We start from the raw sequence: 27,047 nt of genomic DNA on the forward strand, positions 1-27,047 counted from the left end.
TTCACAGAGACACTGGCTGAATGAGCTTTCATCATACTGTACCCCTGAAAAGATACTGTACAATGTAAGAAGAAGGCCTGCTACTTTTGAAAAAATATGGGGCAGGTTCTTTGAGGTTCTACCTTCAATATCTCCTCTGGGTTGATTTAGTTTGAGTTTTTATTTATATTGTTATTTTCATGTATTTATCCGAGTTGTTGCTGTCAAGAGGTGTTGTGTACAATACAGAGTAATGAGAGCTGTGTAGTTTTCCTTTCTGGGGTTGGGGTGGGTGGGGGGGGTTTGTTTTTACAGTTTTTTGTCTTTTCTTTTTTGAGTTTGTCTTGTCTTGTTAAAAAAAAAAATCATGATTCTGTAACTCATTGTGGTAAATATCTGCATTATCAATAAATAAATCTTTAAAAAAAAACAATACAGGGGCGGTTCTATCCTGGGGGGGGGGGGGGAAGAGACCACCAAGAGGTGGTACTGTATACATCCAGGTGACTGAAGAAGCATCACATTCTGGTCTCCTCTTGAGTTTGCTTCATGTAGTCCTGAATGACCTGGTGAAAAGGTGACCACTTTCTTATCGATGCTCTGATAGACATTATCCATCTGTAGGCAATAAAACTATCATTAACATTCTATCATTTCTAATCATTTTATACGGTATATATGTTTTTTGAGTGACATAATCCTACCCGGGAGTTATTGCCTGCTGAGTGGCAAGGGGCAACAAAGTCTTATGCACACCTATATGCTCTGAGTGCACAAAGACCCGCACACCGTCTGCACTTGCAATACGAACTTAATTTAGGCAACGTTTCGGTCAAAGACCATCTTCAGGCAAAAACTACTTTCTGGCCTTGACGGCCCATCCAAACAGGATTGTATTAAACTCATGAACTCATGAACATTGCAGCTGTATATGGAAAGCTTGAATTATCCTTTTTCTATCTGCAAAGTTTTTGTTTCGTAAAAATCCACCATAGACAAACTCTTCTCCCTTCTGGCTCCAAAACGGTGGAATGCACTTCCCATTGCAGTCAAAACTGCAGCATCACTCCCAATCTTCCGCCGTAGTCTGAAAACCCACCTTTTCAGACTCCATCATGGCCCATAGCACTTACCCTACCACCTTAGATTGCATTTCTGTAGACTTAGATAGCATCTGATACAGACTTATAGCATGTTATGTAGACAGCACTATAATTGCATTGTATATAGTCATAGCACGCCATAGTACATTGTACTATGTATAGCATAGTAGTATATATATATAGTTGCGAACGCAGTGAGCCACTTACTATGACAGCAAGGGCTGAATGTCTGTGTGTGTGTCTGTGTGTGTGTCTGTCTGTCCCACTGTTACACCACCCGCCCGCCACCAGAGGGCGCAGCTGTAGCACACACACACACACACACACACACACACACACACACGCACACGCACACGCGCACACACACACACACACACACACACACACGCACACGCACACGCACACGCACACGAGCACACACACACACACGCACACACAACCACACACACACAAGCTGCGTTCGCTTCACGCGTTTGCGCGTCTTACTTGTTTATATGTATAGTCTCATAATATAGATATTCCACTGTTACTTTCTTAGCTTACGCATGTTTTATGATAAATGCTTTTTTGTGATGTATTCCCATGCTTTTGTTCTTGCTTATTGTAAATCGCTCTGGATTAAGAGCGTCTGCTAAATGCCTAAATTGTAAATTGTAAATAGACATGTTAGGAGCTACTTTCTGGCAATAAATTCTGTGCAGGTGATCATTTTTCATTTTTCAACAACGCAACGTCCTGCTGCCTCCTGCATTATGTGCAATTTAGAAACAGGTGGTATGCAGAGCGCTTCCAAATTCCAATGCTCCATGCTGCTCGACGGGCACACATACGCGCCAAGAAGCTACAACAAGACGCCTAATCCAGGCGTCTCTTCCTGGTTTTTTAACCAGCGGGTGGATGGAAATGACACTCGCGCGTGGCTTCAATTTGCAGCTTGGCTCCAAAGTGTTTCAGTTTGGGTTTTTTTGCCGACACATCAAGTTGCAGCCGCGTGCAGTCATTTCCATCCACCAGCTGTTTAAAAACCGGAAGAGACGCCTATGGGCTAGGCGTTTCGTGCGGCTTAACCCATTCTGACCTGAGATCAGATTCATACGAGGTTTCCGCCGGACACACACTGGTCTGATTAACCCATTCTGACCTGAGATCAGATTAAAAAAATGTCAGTCGTTCAAAAAAATAGCAGACCTACAAGCTCGTATCGCGCCACTCGGTGGCGCGATATGAGCTTGTAGATCTGCTATTTTTCAATAGCTAAAGCATAACATGGTGTGCTTACAGTACACCCAATGTTTTGCCACTCAGTCTAGATGAGGGGGGGGGGGGGGGGGGCGTGTCCAAGTGGAAAAGTAATGCATGTGCATACTCAGAGAGAGAGAGAGTATGTGAACTAGTAACTTAGTAACATAACTAGCATCTATATAAACATAGTCAACAATTAACGATTCAAAGGAATTCACGTGCACAACCTTACCGATTGTGATCAGTGGGATTCTCAGCACACAGGTGGAAGGTTTTGAACTCGTCGGACGGAGGTTTCAACTCAATCGTGGACTTTCGGAATCCAAGTGGCGGCTCCTTTACTGAATATCCATGAAGATATATTCCTCCTGGAGATAAATGACAGTTAACTTTACTGTATCTCCATTGTCGATTCAGTGGTGCTCAACCCCAGCACTTGAGTCAAAGTATAGAACAAATATTTGGTGGCCCCCCTGTAGTAACTCTGAGGACCCCCTGTTGAAGAGACTCATGAATATATAGAGCATAAGGCATAATTAAGCAATATTAGTGTCGAAGAAATTGCAGATTGATGCGAAAGTCGGCCATACCTGCCCTGACAACGAAAAAGGATAGTCATTTTGCATTTTAAAACAATATGCCAGATGCCAGAGGGGGCCAACCTTTGCTTTTATGACATATCTGAGATCATTAGGGTTTCTGGAAGATTGAGCATGTATTCTATCGCTATAGTTTGACCACTTCAAATCTTTAATCTTCATATAACTAATAACAGAAAATAGGCTATAAACAACACGTGTTGTAAGCTTGTAGATAGCCTATTTTCAGTACACGGCATATTTCCATAGAAGTCATGTTGAGTTCTATGGAATACAAATGACTTAATCACTTTAACCCGTGAATTGAATATAGCTGGGGGTCCAGTCCAATAGTAAAGCCCCTTACTTACCTATTGCACAGGTGGAGCGAATGCCGCTGTAGAAGTAGAGACAGCCGTCTTTCAGAATGCAGTAGCGCTGCACCCACACGTCTTTGGTCTTGTCTAGTTGGTGCAGGAGTCCGAGGCAGTCGGGGTGCTTCACGGCCAGCGGGGGCAGACTGGAGTTGTGTCGGGTCACGTCCACCCACACATGGTTCTGAGCCAATCACACAGTTCGTTGAAGAGTAAGGGCCGATTCATACTCCTATTTTACCGCTGTTTCGGCGCTGTAGTGCCGAAATGATTTCGGCTCGTCAGAAATTTTCAGTAGCACCGAAGAGCCGACTTTAGAACGGTACCCGCCCCCCCGAACCTCAAATGACGTCAAATTGTAGGCTTTACAGCGCCGAACCGACTTTTATTCGGCTCTAAAAAATAGGAGTATGAATCGGCCCTTAGAAAAGAACGACTTGCCTTTCAATTTATTTTGACTTGATTTACGCGTGTAACTGTAACAACGTTTCGTTTTCTCGATTAAATTCCTCCGAACAAATCAACGAAACCTATGCACGTAATATAAGGCTTATAACAGCAATCATAATATTAAAATAAACAAACAGTAAAAATGGCTTTCTACAATGTCCCCTTCCCTATATCTCAAACAATTGGATAAGAAAAGTGATTGGTTCCTGTGTAGTTGATTAAGTACAAATTGAAAATGAAGACCCGCAAGGGGAAATATTAAAAAAAGACGTGGCCGTTACCTGAATAATGGGATGTACAGCTTTCTGCATGGAATCCAACCACCTGCAAATTTACAATTTAGGCCTTTAGCAGATGCTCATGAATCTAGAGCGACTTTCAGGAACAAAAGACATGGTTGGTAATACATCAAACACATGAAGTCCTCATGAATCATACGCTAATGACAGTAACAAAGTATATTTATTAGGCGTACTGTACTATAATACTTGAGTAGCCTATACATTTTTTACATGGATGATTAAATGGCGCTAAATCTTTTCCGAAATGTGTCGGAAATCATATCCCTCACCCTGATGATTGACATTATGGTGATGTGTTGGCTAATTTCACAATTTATTTTTAAATAGAGCTTAAGTGGTTAATTCATAATGTATTTGTTGTAAGTTTGAGTCCTATAGTGGAGTGAAAAGCACAATATTTGGCTTTGAATGTAGTGGCGTGAAAGCTTATTTAGGTCTATAGCAGGGGTGCCCACACTTTAAAGCTTATATAGGATATATACTGTAGGCTATATGATATATTTGTCCGTGGACCCCCCATCAGAAAAGTGTTTGTGCCAGGGACGCCCCAGAAGAAAATATTTGTGTTAAAAATGTTTGTTTAAAAAACTATATATATTAAAAGATATGCATAAATCTTAAAAATAATGTCAAAAACGAGCAGCTGCACGGCATGAAGTGACTATGAGCTTATGAGCTTGATATCTGCTCGTTTTTAAACGGGTATAAAACATGGTTAAAGTGGTTATAACTACACTCAAAAGTGTTGCTGCTCTAAACAGGTTTTCTTCAAACGGTACGCTGTACCTTTTCATGTCCATTTTGGAGGTGGTACAGAAGAAATACGCTCGGCTGGCAGACAGAGGGCAGCACTTGAACACAAAAGGTTTGCCCAGGGTCACGTCTGGTCTCACATCGGCTCCTTCCATCTTCACCACCGATAAAGCATCCCGCCTTCCCTCATCCTGGAATCACATTCAATCACCTTAGAAATGTATAATACATATTCACACGTATCTATCCATCTATCCATCCATCTATAAAAAAATGTCTCAATAGAATAGCAGCCGTTTGTGTCTGTAGTAATAACTAGGGATGGGACGATATGAAAATGTCACGATTATTGTGGCAAAAATAATTGTGATTAACGAAATCGCAATTAATAATCAAGCTTAAAACTTTAAATGACACTTTTCTTTAACCAATTGAACCCTGAGGGGGAATGTTCGCCAAAAATAGCTGATCTACAAGCTCGCGTTGCAACACGCTGTGAGCTTTGTAGATCAGCATTTTTTTTGGCGAGTTGATTTGTGTAGAGTGAAATAAGAGTGTGCCAAGTGCGCTCTTTACAGGTCTGTTTTTATCAAGTATAGTGTTTACTGTGTTTAAGTGGTCCTGGATTTGCAGCTCAACAAAAGCTAATTCACGACTATTGTGAGCGTTTTCTCTCTTTACCCACGAGAAATGATAAGTGACGATTATCGCCCCCATCCCTTAGTAATAATAACTCACCCGTTTGTGTGTGTAGTAATAAAGGCAGCCGTCGGTGGAGAGCAGAAACCACCTCTTCCTCCAGCCTTTGATGATCCCACAGTGGGTGCGCTTATACAGGTAGCCCCTGCATGTGGGCCTGGGGGTGTTGGGGGTGCTGGCGATGTCTGACCCAATGGTCAGTGTCAGGACGTCTGGGCCTGTTCCAAAACAGCACAGCATCATAAACGTACAGATTATAGCAGGGTTTCTCAAAGTGGGTGCTGTGGCAGGGGCACGGCTACAGGGGTAGAGTAGCTGGATAGTAACCGCGAGGTTGCCAGTTCGAACCCGGGCTCCCCCAGAGTTAGTGTCGAAGTGTCCTTGAGCAAGACACTGACTGAACCCCAAAATGCTCCTGATGTGCTGGTTGGTGCCTTGCATGGTTTCTGCCGCCATCGGTGTATGAATGTGAATGTAATGCACAATCTATGTAAAGTGCCTTGGATAAAGGCGCTATATAAATGCACCATTTACCATTTACCTGCACCCTAGGATGCCGTGACACAAGTCCAAGGGTGGCTCAGAATACGTTGATATTTTATTTATCTATATCACATCACAACCCAAGGCGCAGTTGGAGGGATTACATCGACTCACTGGCCTTGGAACGCCTCGGGATCCCCCAGGAGGAAGTTACTAATGTTGCTCTGGAGAGGGAAGTCTGGAGCTCTCTGGTGGAGCTGTTGCCCCCGCGACCCGACTATGAATAAGCGGTTGAAGACGGATGGATGGATGGATGGAATGGATGGATGGATATCAGTTTAACCACTTATTAGACTCTCTAGACTAAATACAACAGACCTGAGTTGCACTGTACTTTACTACTTAGTGAGTTCTTTTTCAATCTACACCAAAGCTCTAACCAAAAATAGCCGACGCGTCACGTGACGCATTGTGAGTGAGCTTCCAGGTTCAAGTGGTTGAACGTCAACTTACTTTCAATTGGTTCTATAATGGAAACAGACATTCTCTAAAATATTCATTTTTTTAAATAATTCTTATCCCAAGATTTTGTAACCCATTTTTTCTCTAAAATATTCCTTGTGATATACTGTATTTTAGGGGGAAAGATTTGCATATGTGGTGTTTTTATTTGTTTTTATTTATTTTATGTTCTTATATTCAATTTTTTCTTTGCCATTGTTCTATCATTTTAACTACTTGTGTTTTATTGTATTATATGTTTGTGTCCTGCCCTGCGAAGCACTTTGAGCTGCATTTATGTATGAAAGGTGCTATACAAATAAAGTTTATTATATTATTATATGTACTGTATGTACCGAAATATTAGCCTGGTTTAACCACTCCCCCTTGAAATCACTGAGTGGTTGAACTGCAGGCTACCGTAATACGACATACGATTCTAAAAACAGAATCAAGGGGGTAATTCAAGGGGTGCCGTGGATGAAAAGGTTATTTACAGGAATTACAATTTAGCAGACGCTCTTAATTCAGAGCAATTACAGTAAGCAAAGAAAACGCGAGGTAATCTAATCAACAAGTTAACCATTTAAGCATTATTATGTTATACATTGAAAGACCTGAAAGATGATTATTCTCTTATTCTCTTCCAGGCTCCTGGTGGTTTTTCTATCTCAAGCTTTGAGAACATATGGTGTACCCTGGGATGCAGCTTTACCCCAACACCCTTTGGTACAATTAGTCACAACCAAAAGTAAATTAGTAGCCTCAATATATGATGAACTTATTTCTGTAACCAAACCACTTTTAGTCACAAACAGTTGGGAAAGGATTTTCCAGGCATTGCATTTGGTTTGGGATTGGCCTTCTGTTTGGAATATTATTTTCTCCTCATCTAAAAATATAGCTCACCAGATTATTAATTATAAATTCATACATACATTTTACTTTACGCCTGAGCGTAGATTTAAATGTAAATTAGTCCATTCAGACTTATGTACCGTCTGTTCTTCTGTTAAAAGAGACAACTTGCATAATGTTTTGGCATTGCCCATCTATCAAAAGTTTTTGGAATTGGATTAAGGAGATTGTTGGTAAAGCTCTTCCCAGCTGCCCAGCCCTCTTTCTCGTTGGTTATAACCCGAACATCGCATTAACCTTTCAGGAGGACAAACGCATAGTATTAGCTGCCTCAACTGCTGCTAAGAAAACAATTATCAAAAACTGGTTTGAACCGACTGTTAACTTGAAGAGAAATTGGCTTAATTGCTTTTCTGATATTTGTTTACTGGAGCGTTCTACTGCCAAGATGAATGGCGCCAGAGCGGACACTGCATGTGGACAAGCTCTTGACGCAGTTCAATTAATGATTTCATTGATAGGACGTTGTGACCAACGGTTTGCTTTTGGCTCCCTTGTCTGAATCTGTAGCCCTTGTACTGTCTCGTCCTTGTCTGTGTTTGTTTGTGTTTGTCTTGTACTGGTCTGTAGTGTCTGTATATGTTTTGTATTTATGTTGTTTTTCTGTTTGTTGTTTTCTCCTTTTTTCTTTTTTTTCCCTATTATATTTTGCTGACTCATGAGTTATTCAAGTTACAGTATATTTATGAATATCGATTTTGTTTTTGTCTTTAACGGTTCTTTTTTTCCTCCATCCCCCCTCCCCCCCCCCCCCCCCCCCCTTTTTTATTGTCTTTGTTTCGTTGTTTTAACTGTCCCTGTGTAAGGCCACCTATGTGCATTGGTGATTTACATGTTTGTTTTGTTATAAAATATAAAATAATTAAAAAACGGATAAAAAAATAAAAATAAAAAAAGGTTATACATCGCCACACAATGCTGTCGTGCAATAATAATGAAAATAGCAGATCTACAAAATCTACAAACAAGATCTACTTTACTTTATATACAGTGGTTATTGAAAAACCCACAAGCACACATCTTGAATGGAGGTCCATGGCACATATACTGTATGTTTAGATGGGGACCTGCTGACAAATTTTGGTTAGAGAACCACGGCCATTAAAGAATGACTGTTATAAAGATGTATTATAGCCTCATAGGGTCCCCAGAATAAGCAACCATTTTAACCCATTCTGACCGGGCACCCATTTTGGTGTCAGCATCATGTTATGCTTTAGCTATTTAAAAATAGCAGATCTACAAGCGCATATCGCGCCACCGAGTGGCGCGATACGAGCTTGTAGGTCTGCTATTTTTTGAAAAATCGAAGAACGACTGACATTTTTAGAATCTGATCTCAGGTCAGAATGGGTTCATCAGACCAGTGTGTGTCCAGTGGGAAACCTCGTATGAATCTGATCTCAGGTCAGAATGGGTTAAACTCAAATCTTCGCTTGCAGGAGGTCCAGGCTGGCACACAATATCGCCACTACAATACATACCTGTCTGGGCCAATTCCGCCGCCTCAGAGTGTGGCATGCTGGTCACATCTGTCCCGTTAACAGCCATCACATAGTCTCCCACTGTCAGGCCGGACTCTTCAGCAGGTCCGTCTGAAACCACGGAAAGAAAATAATTTACAAGAGCCAGTGCTGATTACATTTTTTTTTATAAACATTGACCAAATAGAGCCTGCCTGCTTGCTCAGGGGATAAATCGAATCTTGACCATCAGGTCGAAATTTGTTTCTATATCTATAACTACCCCAACTGTATGTTATATTGTTTTATATTATATTTCATTATATTACATTTATTATATATATTTGTTTTATAAATATTATATATTATATTGTTTTCTGTACCATACAGATTGTATAAGTTATATTGTTTTAAAATATACTACCATACATATTGTATAAGTTATATTATATAAACATACTCTACCATACAGATTGTAAGTTATATTAACAACATACCGGTACTCTACATGCAGATTGGACGGAATTACATGTTATTCAGAAGGGGGGGGGGGGGGGGGGGATATTCTGTTGCTGTTGGGAGGAAACCACCTAACTAAATTTAGTAAAGATTTAGAATTTAGTAAAGAGCGCTTCGGGAAAAAACTCTTAACTCCATTGGACCCTCAAACTGTCTGCTAAAGCAACTAACTCCATCACCTCTCCCCCTCTCATGGAAGTAATTGACAATATATAAAGTCACAACACAAACTCTGATGAGGCAGTATTGCTTTGGTTTTCTTCAGTTCATGAAATGTTTTTATAAAATACATGTACATATAGAGAAATGAACAAAGAGGTTTATTCCCGACAGCAGACATATAATAAATAAAATAAACAATTGATATGTTTTTAGCTTGTAGATCTGCTACCTTTGCTATATAGGAATTTGAATCGGTTTTGGACATAATTATGAGGTTTCCGCCCGACACATCCGATTTCTAAAAGTCTTGGTCTGGGACTCCCAGGGGTCCTTGAGGTATAGGTTCAGCAACATTACTTTACATAAAAATCTGTCATTAGCCCTAATTTATACTTTAGCTTTTCGAGAATATAGCAGATTTACAAGCTCACAATGCATTAAATTAAATTAATCTTGTAATGGAAAGAAAGTCTTACTTGTGTCGACCTCAGTGACCACGATTGGTTTAGAGAACTGGATTCGGAAGCCCCATGGGTAGTCCCCCATCCCTTTATTGATTCTGATGGTCCTTTCTCGATCTAAAAGAAATTATCCACACTGTTCATTTAACTCCACTATGCCAGTGTACAGCAGTTGAAAGGGAAGATAGTAGTGAGACCAGCCATGCTGTACGGCTTGGAAACGGTATAGCACTGAAGAAAAGACAGGAAGCTCAGCTGGAGGTGACTACGTCCTACCGGGGAAACTCCCCCTGTCAGGTGACAAGAAGTGGCCTGCTCACTCCTCATGCATTGAAGGAAGCATGAGCTCAGTTCGGGGCTCTCCCCACGCTGGCAGAGGGAGAGTAGCAGCCAGGACCACAGTGTAGGTGTAGGCAATTGGGTGAAGAATGGGTTACAGAATTGTGTCAAAAAAGAAAATAAGATAACTAGAAAAAGTGCCCTTCTGGGCACAGGTCTCCACCAGGTTATCCACAGATCCGTGCAGTTAGAGGTAAAAACACTTTTCGGCCAGTTATAGCGCCACCTTGAGGCTGAGTTGAAATTGTTCATGTGGCATTTTGTCCTCGGCCTAGTGGGAATGTGGGTGCACAATTTCACGGAAATCACGCGATGTGTTCATGATTTGCAGCATTTTGTTTGAAACTGAGCACTCCTGTGAACTTTGGAAGCCAATCTTAACCAATCAGGATGGAGTCTGAGAAATCTGAAAGACCGGTTTGGTTGAATGGCTCTAGAGAGACTGTGTACCAATTTGCGTGATGTTTGGACAAAATCTGTAGGTGTGCTGTGCAAAAACTTGTTTTGCACAAAGCGGCCTCCTGGCGGCGCTATAACAGGCCGTTCTGGAAAGTTTGGGGCAGAGGTTCATCGTTGGCATCCAGGGAGTGTGTGTGCAAAATTTGGCATCGACTGGGTTAACGGTGGCCGAGATTAGCTGCTCACGGACGGACGGACACACACACACACACACACACACACACACACACACACACACACACACACACACGGACGGACGGACGGACGGAGTGCAAAACATACTCTCCCCCCATGCCTTCGGCCTGGTGGAGACAATAATAATAATAATAATAAAACTGTGGGAGGCAACAGTCTGGCTCGCGAGACTATACTTACTTGACACTTGGTGCGGTCTGGTGGCGGCGAGGCCGCTGGGGGGACTGGTGTCTGAACCGGCCTCGTCTCCTCTGAAAAGCCAGGCAGCCGAGTGGAACGTCTCCGTGTAGAACCCTCTGTCTTCAAGGTGCTGCACTGTCAGGTCCACCGGGGGCGTTTCTTCTGACACTGCACAAAATAAGAAAACAAAATTGCTTCAGAAATGAGCCCAACATTCTATACAGGGCATAGCGGTGGCATTGTACTATGACGCTGCAAATGAGGGCAACCTCAATGTCTTTCAAGAATACATAAAGGCTTGAATGAATCCTCTGTGATCTTGTGGGATTGCTGATAATGTGCTCTTTACTTATCACCAAATACATTTGTGCATGCATTAAACTTTACCCAAGTCTTCTGTCACAATGTCGCTGGTGTTAGAAGCTGCTCCGGTAGAGCTCCACGCCCTGCTCTCCTTGAAGAACTTGCGTCTCTTGGCCCAGTGGTCAGTAGAACCACTGTCCTGCTCTTTATGAGGAGAAGATCTCAGGCACTTGTTCACCCAGAAGGAAGCTGCTAAAAATATCACGTGACATCATCAGGGATGGAGATCACAATATTAAGTCAATGAATGCCCATATATGGAGATCCCTGATGTCATCAATATTGGCCAGCAACTCTACATCTGACCTCAAACCCTTAGATCTCCATATATGGAGCTGACCTGTTCTGACATTCCATATGTTGATCCTTCCCCATCCATACTTCCTCTTCGATGTCTCCCTTTTGACTGATACCTGTCCATTTAAACTCTAGACGGGCCTGCCCCAAAGTTATTAGTGCAGCCGCGCCTGGCAGCTGGCCCAAAACAGACCCAGAAATTAAGGCCGGGCCCTACCTGGGCCCTCATCAAACCCTGTATACTGAATACACTGCCCCCACTGCCGTTCTCATCAGGCCCGAAAATGAAGGCCTGGCCCTAACTGGGCTCTCATCAAACCCTGTATACTCAATACACTCCCCCCACTGCCACCCTTAGATCTCCATATGGAGCTGACCTGTTCTGACATTCCATATGTTGATCTGACCACATCAAACCCTGTACACTCAAGACACGCTCCATATATGGCCAGTACATAATTCATTCCATATGTTCATCTGACCCCCCCATGCCAAAGCGCCAGCGCTCGCCCGCAGCAGTCTGCTGTCACCCAGGCGGATGCGTGCCAGGCGCCTTACTGGTTAGTAGTCACATAAAAGCTACTTTTGGTGCTTTTGTACACGCTGTAGTATGATATGTACTCACATTTAGATGCATCCTGTTTTTCCGTCTCCTCGGCTGTACAGAGTTGCACTTCCCTGTGGGACTGGGTCTCTTCCCTGTGAGACTGGGTCTCTTCCCTGTGGGACTGGGTCTCTTCCCTGTGAGACTGGGTCTCTTCCCTGTGGGACTGGGTCTCTTCCCTGTGAGACTGGGTCTCTTGGTGCCCTGGGCTGCTGGCAAGATGTAGAACAGCAGCCACCGAGGAGCCGTTTGTTCCTTCACTGCCATTTCTTCTTCCATTAACTAGCCGTTGGTCATTAGGTTCTTCAGTAACCTGTGAGATCGCAGGGCTGGAGATGCTTTCTCTCACAGTGAGATGCTTTCTCATGTGATCATCATCCTCTGTGATGTCATTTGTGCTTAGTGAATCTTCCTCCGTCATGTTGTCCCATAACACGGTGGGTTCTCCTGAGCCTAAACTCTGACTGTCCAGTTGACGTCTTCTTTCCAGAGAACGGTCCGCTGACGATTCGACGGCCGCCTGCGCTCCCGGAGGACTTTGGTTCGAGGCGGCAACTGCTGAGTCGCTGCCTTCATCGGGCATGCGTTCTTCGGAGCCGCAGCGAGATGGAGGGATGACCTGTATGAGTAGGATTCCTTTAGAGAGTTTGTCGGCTTTAGATGCTGCTACCTCGCCATTGTCTTTGTCGATTCCACTTTCCAGCACCTGCTGCTCACTGCCGTCATGATCTCCTCGATCTGTGATGTCCTCAATATTCTCAGTCCTCAAGTTGTATTTTGCAGGATGATATCTCTTTTCTTGAGCATAGACTGTGGAAACATCCTCGGCTTTTGGCTCAAGATTTGCATCATTGAAGGGACTGATGTGCCTTTGGATCTCATTGTGGTCATTTTGAATCTCTGAACTAGGCCGGCGACTACCGGCAGTTTGACAAGACTTTTGCCATCCTGTACCAAATAAAGAAAACATGTCATCCCGCATTATTAAGGAAGACAGGCTACTTACAGAGAAAGATATCCTATAAGGTCGACCCTCTAGCGTTGACTTCGGGCATTCGGAGAGTCCGGGGAAAGTTTGTCGCCTTTTTAACGGCACAGAACACATTCTACGTTCCACAGTAGCAGTGCTATTGCTTCGCATCCACGCCTTCATCTCGTGATTGTTGATGAAGTCATTGGCAAAGCTGAAACTGCCAATGGAGGATGAGTGTCTAACGAGCATTGGCTCCAAATTGTCAGATATGCATATCTGATCGAAGCAAGGTGCTATATCAAGATGCTGTCCTTCATCCAGTGAATTTGGGCAACAGGTATCCTTCTTGCTAATGTTGAGTGTCGGGTAGAAATACCCTTCCTGTTTGCCTGTACAAAGACTGGCAGCAATATTTAAAGAGGCTATGTTTTGCGTAAAGTCATCTATAGGGTCATACTTGCTATCAGTAAACTGATGCAGTGGAGAAATGCCCCAGACTTGATCACAGCTTAAACTCTTGTATAAAAACTGTCTTTTTCTTTGAGGCCTTATATACGAGAGTGGGGGCAGTGTTGATTCTGGGTCGTTAGTGCAACAACTTTTGCGACAAATTGACGTGTCACCAAATCGGGATGGAACAACTCTCCTGGTGTCTTCCTGTGCATCATGTTGTTGGCATTCCTCACTGAAGCTAAACGTATAACTGATGGTGCTTTCATTCTGGCTTTTACTTATGACGTTTCGCTCAAAAGAGATATTTGGTGCGCACTCGCTATCACATTGGCTCTGTAGGCAAGGTTCCGTACCATCAGTCTTTCGATTCAGGAGAACAAATTTTGCCTTAACGCCCGATGTATCAACTTCTAGAGTTTCCTGAATTTCAAACTTCACACTCGATCCAATGCACTCAATTGTTCGTTTGTTAGTGACTGTCGATGGTGAACTGGAGGAATGATCTGTTTGCTGCAATGTGCCGTTCGAAGATGACCGTTGTAGGTTTTCAACGGACACCGTTGTTGTGATCTTAATCGTCCTTACTTTGGCCTCTGGCTTTGTGAGGTCAGGAGGATTCACATTGTTTTCAGATGTATCCAGGTGGTGGTGGTGTTCCTTTTCCTTGCTTGGTGGTTTGTCACATGTGTTGTCCTCTTCGTCTGATTCTGGTAGTTTGTCACATTTGTTGTCCTCGTCGCCTGATTCGGATGTGAAGTTCTCCTTCGTGAAGGAGTCCGTTTCACCCTTTTCAACTACATCATCTTTGTAACTCACACTGTTGCTTTTGCTGTTCTTTTGAAAGGCAAGTGGGGAAGTTCCCCCTGCAAAAAGAAAGCAAATGAAAAGCATGGTTAGGCTGATTGATCATAATTATTATAAAGAAATGTAAAAATGATATAGACATATTTTTTTGTTTTACTAAATTGTTAATTTGGTTTGAATTTTACTCAATAAAAACAGTCTGAAGAGTATTTAAAGGACCACTTCACCACTTTTCAACCTATCTTCATATAATAGGTCCTCACTAATAATCATGAAAGAATGGCGCAATTTTTTTCTACTCAGTCTGTGTCTCATAGGAGGGCTGTGGGCAGTTCAGAAACCGTCTTCCAGTGACATCATCGTTGGGGAATACAAGCTAATAGAAACTGCAGGCTTTCTAGTCCTGAAGAGTTGCAATGCGAAAATGGAAGCCATCGTTCTCACGATAATGAAAATCTAAACATTCTTGTAAAAAAATCTTGTTTAAAAAAAAATCTGCCTAATGATGATGTCACTGGAAGACGGTTTCTAAACTGCCCACAGCCCTACTATGAGACACAGACTGAGTAGGAACAAATCGTGCCATTTTATCATGATTATTAGTGAGGACCTATTACATGAAGATAGGTTGAAAAGTAGTGAAGTGGTCCTTTAAATGTATATGATGCTATTGCACAGTTCAACATTAACTTGCCATTTCTTTTACCAGTTTATAAGAACAAAATTAAATGAAATGTTGCGTTGCGTTGCTTCATCCCTATGGCACAAAACATTTCAGCTGGGGGTCCGTAGCCAAATACATATCAATGTGAAGGTCCTTGGCACGAAAAAGCTTGAGAAGCCGTGAGAAGTACAGGGGCGGCCTTAGGAATCTGGAGGCCCGTTTCAAGACCAAATATGAGGCCCCCATATGACATAATTATTTTGTTGATACAGCCGTATATTGATACGAATAGTTTGACTGTTCAATATCACACGCAGCCATTACTCTCGACAATCTATTATTACAAGTGTAAACATGTCACGTGCCCAAGATGTGCGCATGTAAGATGTGCCCCTGCGAAAGAAACATGTGCCCATAAGCATTCTAATTGGCCACACTAGCTCTCAGCCCCTCCCCCTTTGGCTGCTGCGATCTGATCTCCCTCTCTCCGAGTCTGCAGAGAAACATCCTCACGGAAGGAGGAATAGTCGACTCACCATTTTGCTTATTCCTTCTAAATCTCTGTATATAAAATATAGCTCACTCAGCGAATCTCTTAGTTACATCAACATTGTTCTTCGACAATACTTGGTTTGTGCCTAAAGACAGTTCGCATTGGCTATTTCCCTACTGCCGAGTACTTCTGATTGCACACACACACGCACGCCTGGAGCCACGCCCACTCCACACACAAACCCACACATAACACTACCCCCCCCACACACACACACACACACAACACTACCCCGTGTCCCACACACACACCAGGAACTGCGCGACCAGGATACTGACTATGGCTCTCCCACACACACACACACACGGACAGCGGCGGCGTGACTACATACAGTTTAATGCGCGACCAGGAACTGCGCGACCAGGATACTTCTGACTACGGCTCTTTCCAGGACAGCGGCGCGATTACATACAGTTTAATTTGTGCGCGACCAGGAACAACTCACTTGGACACGACGTTCCACCACGGCTCTTTCCACCATTATCCTTTAGTAATTAAGCTGTGGAAATATTCACACTACTTTTGGATTTGCAGGCCCGGCGCCACGGGGGGGGGGGGGGGGGGGGGGGCCCTCTTAGATCAAAAGTGGAAAAAACTCTATAGTTACAGACAAAACAATGGTACATTTCCAGGCATTCAATTAAATTCCATTGCTTGAAAGGAAGGAAGTAAGGATGCATCTTAATACAGGATGCAGCAGCATCTTAATGATCTCCCATCTAGAACTGGAAAAACAACATTCCTCACCTATAGGCCATCCTTGGGGTGGGGAGCTAATGTCATTGTTGCAGTGGTCAGGGTGCTTAAGTGGGCAGCTACTGTAACTACCCAGGGGTGCTAATGTCATTGTGCTGGGTGTGGTCAGGGTGCTGAAGTGAAGTTTCGCAATTATTATTTTTTTGGCAGAAGGAGAAGGGGAAAAAAACTAACAATAACAATAAAGGACCAAGTCCTTTCAGGACTGCTTGGTCCTTTAAATAAAAAAAGATCATAGAAATAAATATACAATAAAGAGAGTTCCACCGTGTTCAGTTTGGAACATACAGACACAGGTTTGTGTTTCCACCGCATTGTGTTGGACGGAACAATTGTCATTGTTTGATGCCTAGCTGAATGGTTAGAGAGCCTGTCTGGAGAGAAGGAGTCTCCTGATTTTTGAATCTCAGTAAGTGATGCTGAGAGGTGGCTCACCATCAGGTGGGATGAGATGTTGATCCATCATTTCTTGATCATTCTGCTGTTCCTTCGTCTGGGATGTGGTCTCGGTTGTTGTCGTTTGTTGTAGTTGGTTGCCAGGGCTGCCAGTTCCCACCTGATGTCGTGTGGGAGTTCTGATTGGTCCAGAGCATACTGAATAACTTCTAGCTTACATAACGTCTTAAGACAAGGACTCAAGTATAAGATGAACAGCTCATCAGAGTTAGTGTGACGTTGTTTCCTAGCTCCAAAGAGGATGATACAATCTCCCACAATGCAACACCACATACCATTCATTGGACATGGTCTTTTCCACTTGGGCTCAACCTTCTTCCAGGAGAAGGTCTCTGGACTGAATTTCCACAAATCATTGAAGTTCTGGTTATCGGTCCAGCCACCAAATATGTACAGCTCTCCATTGTAGGTACATGCTGAATGACAAAAGCGTACTTCTGGTAGAAGTTGGGCAGAAGGTGTGTTCAGCCAGTCGTTGGTCTCTGTGTCAAACACTCTGATGGTTTTGTAGACCACCTCCAGCCCCCTCCAGCCCCCGAATACAAACATCTTGGTACCAATGATAGTAGCAGAGTGAGCTGATGAAGCAGGAGGTGGAGTTCCTCTGGTGTTAATTAAAGTCCAGAACATTGTGCTGGTGTCCAACTTGTACATGTCATTAGTGCTACCATCCAGCCTGGTCTGTTCTGAGTGTCCTCCATGGATAAACATGACCTTCTCCAACACACAGGCTGAGTGGTAGAACCTCCCCTCTGGAACAGTCCCAGAAACCCTGGGTTGGAACCATCTGTGGGAGTCAACATCAAATGCATAAAGCACATTGTAATACATCCCTCTCTGGTATCCTCCCCAGATGTAGACTGTATCTTCAACCAACACAGCTGTGTAGCCCCTGAAGTACTTGGATGGAACCTCAAGGTGACCGTCTCCTCTTCCTGGTTCCACTGGAGGTAACTTCTTCCAGCATAAAGACACTGTGTTGAAGACATGGACATCCATCTGTTCCATGATGCTGAAGGTCCATCCATCATCATCCATCCATCCATCATCATCATGGCCTCCAAAGAAATACAGTTTGTTCCTCACTGTTACAGCAGCATCACAGGCTCGCTTTGGTCCTCCTGCTTTGGAAACTGTCCAAGACAACATCACGCTGTCTGTCTGTCTGTCTGTCTGTCTGTCTCTCTCTCTTCTCTCTCTCGACGTCTACAGTCATTTTCAACACGGTGCGTCATCTTATATCTCCTGGTTATGACATCACACTTGACACAAACTGTTGCCATGCACGCCTTAACGACCCAGTGCAGCTGTTCTTCATCTGAACTCTATTGCTATATTTATTACTTCATTGCGGCTACCTTGGGATCTATGGATCTATGCATCTATGGGTCTTCCACACGTATAGCATAGTATAGTATATATGTATAGTTTATAATATAGTTTCATTATATAGATATCCCACTGTTACGTTCTTAGCATGTTTCATGATAAATGCTTTTTATGTGATGTATTCCCATGCTTTTTTGTTCTTGCTTAATGTAAGTCACTCTGGATTAAGAGCGTCTGCTAAATGCCTAAATTGTAAATTGCTACAGCGTTCCCTAACACTGAGCTGTGTTGTATTTTGAGGCTGTGTGTGTGTGTGTGTGTGTGTGCGCGTGCATGCGCGGAATGTGCTCAAGCTGACTGGCTGCAGCACGGAATGTGATGTATGGTGATAACAGTGCCGCTCGCGTCACACGGGTGTGATATTTTTCTCCATATCGCTGTGTGAGAGACAGTCGACTGAGCAACTCAAAGTGAGGCTGAATGACAAGCATTTTGCATTCTGGCTCTTTGAGGGGAGCTAGCGCCCCCTATGGCCAGCTTGGTGTGTTTGTGTGTTCTCAGGGGTGGCCTTAGGAATCTGGAGGCCCGTTTCAAGACCAAATATGAGGCCCCCATATACCTATGAGATCATTATTTTGTTGAGGCCCCCCTGAGGGTGGAGCCCCCCCCCCCCCCTGAGGGTGGAGGCCCGTTTCAATTGAAACTGGTGAAACATACTCAGGCCTCCTATGGCTAAGTATGAGATGAACTTCCCCCATGCACATGTCCAAGGTGTTTAACCCATTCTGAACGGGCACCCATTTTGGTGTTGGCATCATGTTATGCTTTAGCTATTTAAAAATAGCAGATCTACAAGCTCATATCGCGCCACCGAGTGGCGCGATACGAGCTTGTAGGTCTGCTATTTTTGAAAAATCGAAGAGGGACTGACATTTTTAGAATCTGATCTCAGGTCAGAATGGGTTTGTCAGACCAGTGTGTGTCCAGTGGAAACCTTGTATGAATCTGATCTCAGGTCAGAATGGGTTGAGTCTCTCACGTACGTTTACTGCCGCCGGAGCTCTTCCGTCTGCTGTTCCTCCTCCGCCCACGTCTGCTCATTATCCACAGTGACCCGCCAGCCTTCCACCAACTGGACAGCAAAACAAAACAAACTATCACTACGTGTTGGTTTGGTGATTCAAAGCATAAGGATAACACAAAGAGTTTGTGTCATCCTTTTAGCCTTGATGTCTGACTAATAAGTATTCAAGCATCTAAACAGGTATACGGCAGAAAGCTTGGTGACATGAGGTAGCATTTTCCATGACCTACTACTGTAATGTGCTTACACTCATCGGTCAAAAATAATGTATTTATCTATGCAGGCGTTCCTGGATGAACCATTGATCAGATTATTGAATCAGTCTGGCAGCTCAAAGTCTAATGGATCAGTCAATAGATCTGTAAATAAACAACAACACAATCTAAGCTCTATAAAAGCTCTATATCAGAGGTACCCAAAATGTAGATCATGATCTACCAGTAGATCACAAAGGCAGATGTAGATCACATGACATTCCCCTAAAAATATATCATTTAAATATATTACAAAAAAAAACTATTTTTGGCATCTGCCAATTAAGTTGACTTGATTGACATCAAAAGGGGCCTGTCAGCTCAAACCCACAATGCAATACTGTCTTTTCAAGAGTGTTTTTCGCACAAACTTCAGTAGTAACATTACAAAGTTATATTTCCTCCCCTCTATTTCCCATTCCAAGTGCATTTGTATTATATGCACCACCATCGCTATTCCAAAGCCCCCACAGATTTTGAATTATACTGTTTCCAGCAATGGGTAGATCTTGTTGAGCCGGTCATTTTGAAAGTAGTGCTCAAGTCAAAAACATTTGGTCAGCCCTGCTCTATACTGTATAGTGAAAAGAAAAAGTATGGCACTTCAAATAAAATATTTTTATGTGAAGGGCCACATTTCAGCCAATCAAGAGTACTCATTTATCAGCATTGATTTGATACAGTTCCAGTTTCATTTTGGTTATTTGTGTTAAAGCACCAATTGCACTAGTTAATTCTGTATCCTGAGTCTCACTCCTGTTTGGATAACATTGGCATCCCGACCTGAAAATGCATTTTCTTGTTTACTACAGAGATAAAGAGACAGGGAACCCCTGTTACTGAACAAACACTCAATGACTGATTTCAGAGAGCCACAATATAGAGCCACTTATTCTATAAAAAAACATATCACTTAATGCACCTTCTAACATGTACAGTATATGCATTTGGCAACAAGTTATAAAATCAAAACTTTGGGTTTCATGAGCATGGTAGAATGTCAAAGTCTAGACTCTAGATAGATGATAGATAGCCTATATGCCTTTGCAGAGAAATGATAAACACATTATGCATCACTTAAATGTGTCTGCTTACCAGATGTCTTCAGTATCTGAAATTCAAACGCTGGTGGATGGTGAACTGCACCGCTCGAGACAACCCCACATTGTGGCTTATAGTGTCTATTCTCATCCTAAAGCAGCTTAACACGTCTAATCTCGTGAACTTGTGAGATCAGTGTGAAGCCTGTTACCTTGGTAGGGAGTAGGACACACTGCTGCCAGTGGCAAACTGCATGGAGTCCATTAGATCCGTGCTTCTCAAACATTCCATGCAGGCCGTGACCCCCCAAAAATAATCACATTTGAACTGGGGACAGATCAGAATATGTATGACACTGATTTACGCTAATGTGGCATATTGGGAGTCCACTACAATCAAGACATGGCTGTTCTCAAACGTTTTATTTTCAATGACCCCTATAGGCCTAACTCTGATGGAACCAAATGGACCCCTATGGTCCATTTGTCCACCACAAGCCACTGAAGCCAGCATGGCGATGACCCCTGTTCTATAGGAACTTCTTACAGTATATACTACACCATATTGGTCCAAAGCGGAAGGCAATCACTCGATTAATCGTTGAAATAAACATGCTCTGGAAATGCCAGGCCAACCCATGTGATGCGTGGCCGGCCTTTCACCTGAAAATGTACTTTCTGTCACTTCTGTGTAAGAGCTGGAGAGACAGTAATAGCCTCGAAATAGTAAAAATCTGCAAAGTAAGTTGTAACTAAACTTTTAAAATTCTAAAGGCTCATACATACATGCATTGTAACCACAGAAAATCCAGACTATGTATGAGCCTTTATAGCAGAATAAAACTACAATATTTGCCTCTGAGATCAGATCATGTAGTAGAGTAGAATTATCTGTCTGGTTAGTTAGTTTGTTTTGACCAACAACAAGCTCAACTATTCTAAACCAACAAGCTCAACTCCTCCCCCAGGTGGACTGTGGTGGTCATTGCTATCTGTGGTGGCAAACCCATCTGTTAATTTTATTTAGATTTTTATTAACTTTTTTCTCCCACATACCAGTGGAAACTAATATTAATCTTGTTGGGCCACTGCCCACAATAACCAAAATACACTCGAATAATGTAAAAATCTGCATTATAAATGTTTTATCCAATAAATAGGTTTTTTCCTACAGTCATTAATGACTAGATTACATTAAATAAAGATGTGCTTGTTGTATCAAGGGAAAAGAAAGGCAGAACTCAAATAATAACAGTTATATAACAATACTTAACTTACTAAGTCTTATATTTGCTAGCTTAGATTTGCCAAAAAAAAACAGTGCCCAGTCCGACCACCCAGACCACGATATGTCAACATTCTGCAGTTTTGGAGCTCTTAAAAGCCGTGAAATAGCCTACTGTATCTACATAACACTGTCACTGCATAACGGCTACTCGGTGCAGTGATAGCTGGTATGGTTTTATCATGACCAATGTTATGCTAATCCCCACAAGTTGCAAAGGTTACGAAACTAAATAGCAATGGTGTTGTTTTTCCCCCCCAGGCAAACCAGCTATGGAACAGACTGCAAGCTGCTGTACAGCCTGTACATTGGATGGAGATGAATCACTATGGCATTTTCGTCATTCATATCATATGTAGCATACCACGACTTGTCATAGGACATGATAGAAAGTGACTCTGTTCTTAATGATATTAAAAACAATGAACACAGTGACCACAGCCCCTTCTTTCTATACTGTAAATTGTTTTTCCTTTTTCTAACCCTGTATATGATATATATATATATATCTGTTAGGGATGCACCGATCCGATACTCGTATCGGAGATCGGCGCCGATCCAGGCTAAAATTCTAGATCGGGTATCGGATCGGTGGCCGATCCATTATCCGATCCGATCCGATAATTATGTGTAATTACAGTATGCAGCCAGGCTAGCCTGCGCACACATTAACCTGGTCTAATTGTTGCACAGTTATTTAATAAATAATTCAGTGCATTTATATCTGTGTTTGTTACATTTTGTTTTACAAAGTTGGGAAAGTAATGTTTAAGTCAAGCCTTGATGTTGTCTTACACAAAATAATGATTCCAGACTCCACACAGTGAGGCATACAGCTTAATAGGTTATTACGTTTCTTTGTGGGGGGTATCGGATCGGTACTCTGTATCGGCAGATACTGGACCCCCATGTATCGAAATCGGTATCGAATGCCAAAAAGCCGGATCGGTGCATCCCTAATATCTGTACCCATTCTATAGAAACTGTTAATACAATAATCAATGAATCAGGTACAACTGTTGAGCAGGTGTCAGAATGAGCTATATCTAGCTGAATTACATTCTGGTGGGCTACCAAGATGAGACAAAATTACAATATATTTATTTCATCATAACCACAGCAATGTTATATTTACGTTCCATCTCTTCTCCCAAAATAGCCGATCTACAGCTTATGGAAAGTGGTTTCCAAAGTGGGTTATGGGGATCCCCAGGGGTCCTTGAGAGAGTTCCAGGGGGTCCCCAGCTAAATGATAGTTTGGAACCAAATGGACCCATAAGGGTCCATTTGTACACTCTCAGAGTTAATTAACATTGATTTTACAATATAAATTGGGGGTCACAGAGACAGAAATCCCATCAAATGGGGGTCCATGGACTAATGCATGTCACATTGGTGGTCCGTGACATTGCTAGATTCTTAAAATCTATGGGGTCCCTGGCATATCTCTTCAAATGGGGGTCTGTGGGCTAATTAGTGTCAATTTGGGGGTCCTTGAGATGAAAAAGTTTGGGGGCCACTGGCCTGTAGTGAGCTTGCAGATCAGCTATTTTCTGAGAACAGGTTGTATATCAATATCTACAAGGGACGTTCAATATATAGGGACGTTCCAATTGCTAGGGGGATGATTTATCCCCCTACCCCTTGACACTCATTATGTAGGGACAAGGGGAAGGGGCAAGGGCTGAGGGGTAGGGTTAAAAAAGGAATTGGGAATTAAAGGGCCTTAGTCCTCGGAGGAAGCGTCAGTGAATCCTCACTATGAGTCTGGCCCCGCCAGGCTACCTTAATTGGTATTACATGTTACAGTGTCTGTCAGTGACATGGAGAGAACATTGGAGCAAGGGCTAGGGCTGCAATAGCTCATTTTCTTAGTGATTATTTCATAACTATTGGATTAGTAGACAGGGAGTGTGACCTTGACACATCTACATTATGCCAGCTATGTGGTTCAGAACTACATTATACCTGTGTGAGGAGTGTGAGGAGGACAGAACTCAGCTGTATGGCACCTTACTTTGGAAACTTACATCATGTCTAAATGGCACCACAATGGCTGTTATAGAATATTGGATTATCTGTGTGTAAACCTAAATGAAAACATTTTCATTCAAGACTGACGGAATTAACTTCTCAATTCTATATTGTACAGGTATGTCCCAGCAAGGTTATTAGAAGCCAATTTAAGAAAAGAGTTAGCACCCTGAAATTCTTACCAATTCTTTTGAGCTCAGGGGTATTTTGCCACTCTTCCAGGTTTTCAAGGGATTGGGCATCACATCAGCAGGTTTGGTTCAACACCCGTCAGAATGAGAATCAGAAAAGCTTTGTCACATCACAGGTTTGCAGGTGTAAAACGGTGGGTGTATTTCCTTAAAAAAGAAAGGGAAGATTAGCAAGGATATTTTGCAGGAGTGCTAGGATGAAAAAGGGTTTAAGTATTTAAACAAATGATTCTACAAAAATGTGTTCAGCAGAGCAGAAAAATGTGTTCAGCAGAGCAGAAAAATGTGTTCAGCAGAGCAGACACCAGACAGCAGATCAATCTGCCCAGAAATACAATTAAATATTCTTACATAAACAATGGTTTCCTTCAGTGTCTCCGTTCTCTGGTGCAGCCCATGCAGGCTTCTCTGGTGCAGCCCATGCAGGCTTCTCTGGTGCAGGCTATGGGATTTACTGCGATCGAAGCAGTAAATCTATCTATCTATCTATCTATCTATCTATCTATCTATCTATCTATCTATCTATCTATCTATCCATCCATCCCATACATATCTATCTATCTATCTATCTATCTAGATAGATAGATCTTCACGGCCCCCATTGATTCATTATATAGTCTAATGGCCCTTAGGATAAAGGAGTTCTTAAGTCTATCTGTGCTGCATGTCTGGGATAAAAACCTGTTACTGAATTTGCTCTTCTGAGAATAAAGTGCTGTGTGCAGTGGGTGAATAAAGTGCTGTGTGCAGTGGGTGACTGACATCATCCAGAATGGCTAGTGAATTGGCCAGAGTCCTCTTATCTGCCATCACCACCACAGAGTCAAGCTTGGTCCCTGTCACCTTGCCTGCTCGCTTAATCAGTCTGTCTAGTCTGGCTGTGTCCCTCTGTCTGGCGTTCCCTTCCCAACACAAAACAGCATAGAAAAGAACACTGGAGACCACTGACTGATAAAACATCTGCAGGAACTTCCTGCAGATGTTGAAAGAGGCCAGTGTCCTCAGAAAATACATCCTACTCTGACCCTTCTTATACAGTTTGTGTTGACTGACCAGTCCAGCTTATGGCCAAGCTCCACACCCAGGAACTTGTATGACTTGACCGCTTCGACCTCCACCTCCGATGGAAACAGGCTGAGGGGTGGGGCGGGCTCTCCGGAAGTCAATCACAATCTCCTTTGTTGTGGAGACATTGACCTGTTCAGGTGACAGTCCACAAAGTCCTCAATCACTTTCCTGTACCCCCCCCCCCACACACACACACTGCAGGTGGCACATCTCTGTGCAGTGTCTAAACTCTGCCGTATAAAGGGTGAAGAGAAGGGGGATGCAGGGGTGAAGAGAGAGGGGGATGCAGTAGTTCTGTTGTTGCTTGTATGTCTTACTGTATTGAGTTTTTACAGACATATAAATAAACTTGACCTTGCCCTTCTCCCATGCAGCCTGGGGATGTACGGCTTCTGTGGTACAGGCCAGGGGTAGATGCACTGCGTCTCTGTTGCAGGCCAGGCCGGGGGTAGATGCACTGCTTCTGTGGTGGGACACATGGCTTCTCTGATGCGGGTGTACTCTGCAATCAGCATGATTCAAATTTGATTTGGAATTAGAAATAAATGGCTGGTGCATTAGACAGTCCATGCTGGACACAAAGAGACAGAGCAAAGCAGTCAAGACATTTTACAGGTTACATTCATATTTAAGCAAACTCAAATTAACAGAATATCTTGAGTTTACCGTGGTGTTGCTCCAGCTTCCTCGCCCGGATCATTCCCTTTAGTCCGGCAGCCGAGGTGGACGGGTGGGAAATTTGGTATATAGTCTTTTTTATTGGCCTAAAATATTGTCTACATTCATGAATCCACTTGCTTACTGGCTGTCAGTATTTAGCAATTTTCTTTACTAGTCCTTACCCGTTCTGAATATATGAACAGCAAATGATGTTCAGTGTGGGTAATGTGTTGTAATAGATCACATTACTGATAGGGGGGAACGGGGAATTGTTTACAGATGGTCTTGGGAAGTTAGGTTGGGCACAAAAGTAGGCTAATTAGTAGGCTACTGTAGTTTCTTTTGCAAGAAAATGCTGCAGTACAATCATAAGTATACCATTGATAGCTTGGTATTGTGGCTGCTTTGGAGAGGTTATCCTTTAAGATGAATAATCAGTTGGATAAATATGATTTGAAGTGGAACGTGTTCCTCAGTCATGTTGCAGGTCCTTTGGTGTGATCCATGGTCAGGCAATGCCCTTTTGCTTGTTTATTGTATTAATATACATAGTCCTTACCCGTTGTATGGACTATTGCCCCCCATAAATATATTTAATTGCTCTTCATTATAATATATTTGTGTCTTTTTTGTGTGAATAAAAACAGCACTATAACATGAAAATATTTGTATAAATGCATGGTAGGGAAATGTTTTCATGGCAAGGACTGTAAAATGTACACTTATTAGCCCACAGACCCCCATTTGAAAAGTATGAAAGACCCCAGTTTGACATGCAGCACAGAAAGTATGGGCTGTCGCACAGGTATTCCCAAATGTACAGTGTGGGTAATGTGATGTAATAGATCATATTATTGATATATGTATTTTGAGGAAGAATTGCTTTAATGTAGCATGTGCCATGTCAAACTAGGGTGAAAACCCCCTAGTTTGACATGAAATTTTGACATTTTTGCCTTATATAGGATGTTAATGGTATGCGTATGGTCACATTCAAACCCCTATAAAAAATTGCTCAG

General features: G+C 42.7%; 2 protein-coding genes across 2 annotated transcripts in view; both read right to left on the reverse strand.

Annotated features, from left to right (window-relative positions):
* Positions 1 to 476: 476 nt before the first annotated feature.
* On the reverse strand, positions 477 to 25,883 carry pdzph1 (PDZ and pleckstrin homology domains 1; the record flags this gene model as incomplete). Its single annotated transcript, XM_083793369.1, has 14 exons — positions 477 to 597; positions 2,557 to 2,692; positions 3,274 to 3,460; positions 4,008 to 4,050; positions 4,815 to 4,972; positions 5,520 to 5,698; positions 8,867 to 8,977; positions 10,003 to 10,104; positions 11,161 to 11,328; positions 11,548 to 11,715; positions 12,446 to 13,372; positions 13,535 to 13,614; positions 25,354 to 25,434; positions 25,723 to 25,883. The coding sequence occupies 14 exons, from the start codon at positions 25,881 to 25,883 to the stop codon at positions 498 to 500; spliced, it is 2,601 nt and encodes an 866-aa protein (XP_083649495.1). The 3' UTR covers positions 477 to 497.
* The window catches only part of LOC310879167 (SH3 domain-binding protein 2-like), a 55,573-nt gene continuing 41,117 nt past the window's right edge, over positions 12,592 to 27,047 (reverse strand). Inside the window, exons 15-16 of the transcript XR_014570951.1 lie at positions 19,456 to 19,544; positions 12,592 to 14,713 (exon numbers count right to left, since the gene is read on the reverse strand). The gene's annotated coding sequence lies outside the window, so the exon portion shown is untranslated. The remainder of the gene's footprint in view (positions 14,714 to 19,455; positions 19,545 to 27,047) is intronic.

Source organism: Protomyctophum parallelum (assembly GCF_964188405.1).
Source record: "Protomyctophum parallelum genome assembly, chromosome: 21".
Lineage (NCBI taxonomy): Eukaryota > Metazoa > Chordata > Actinopteri > Myctophiformes > Myctophidae > Protomyctophum > Protomyctophum parallelum.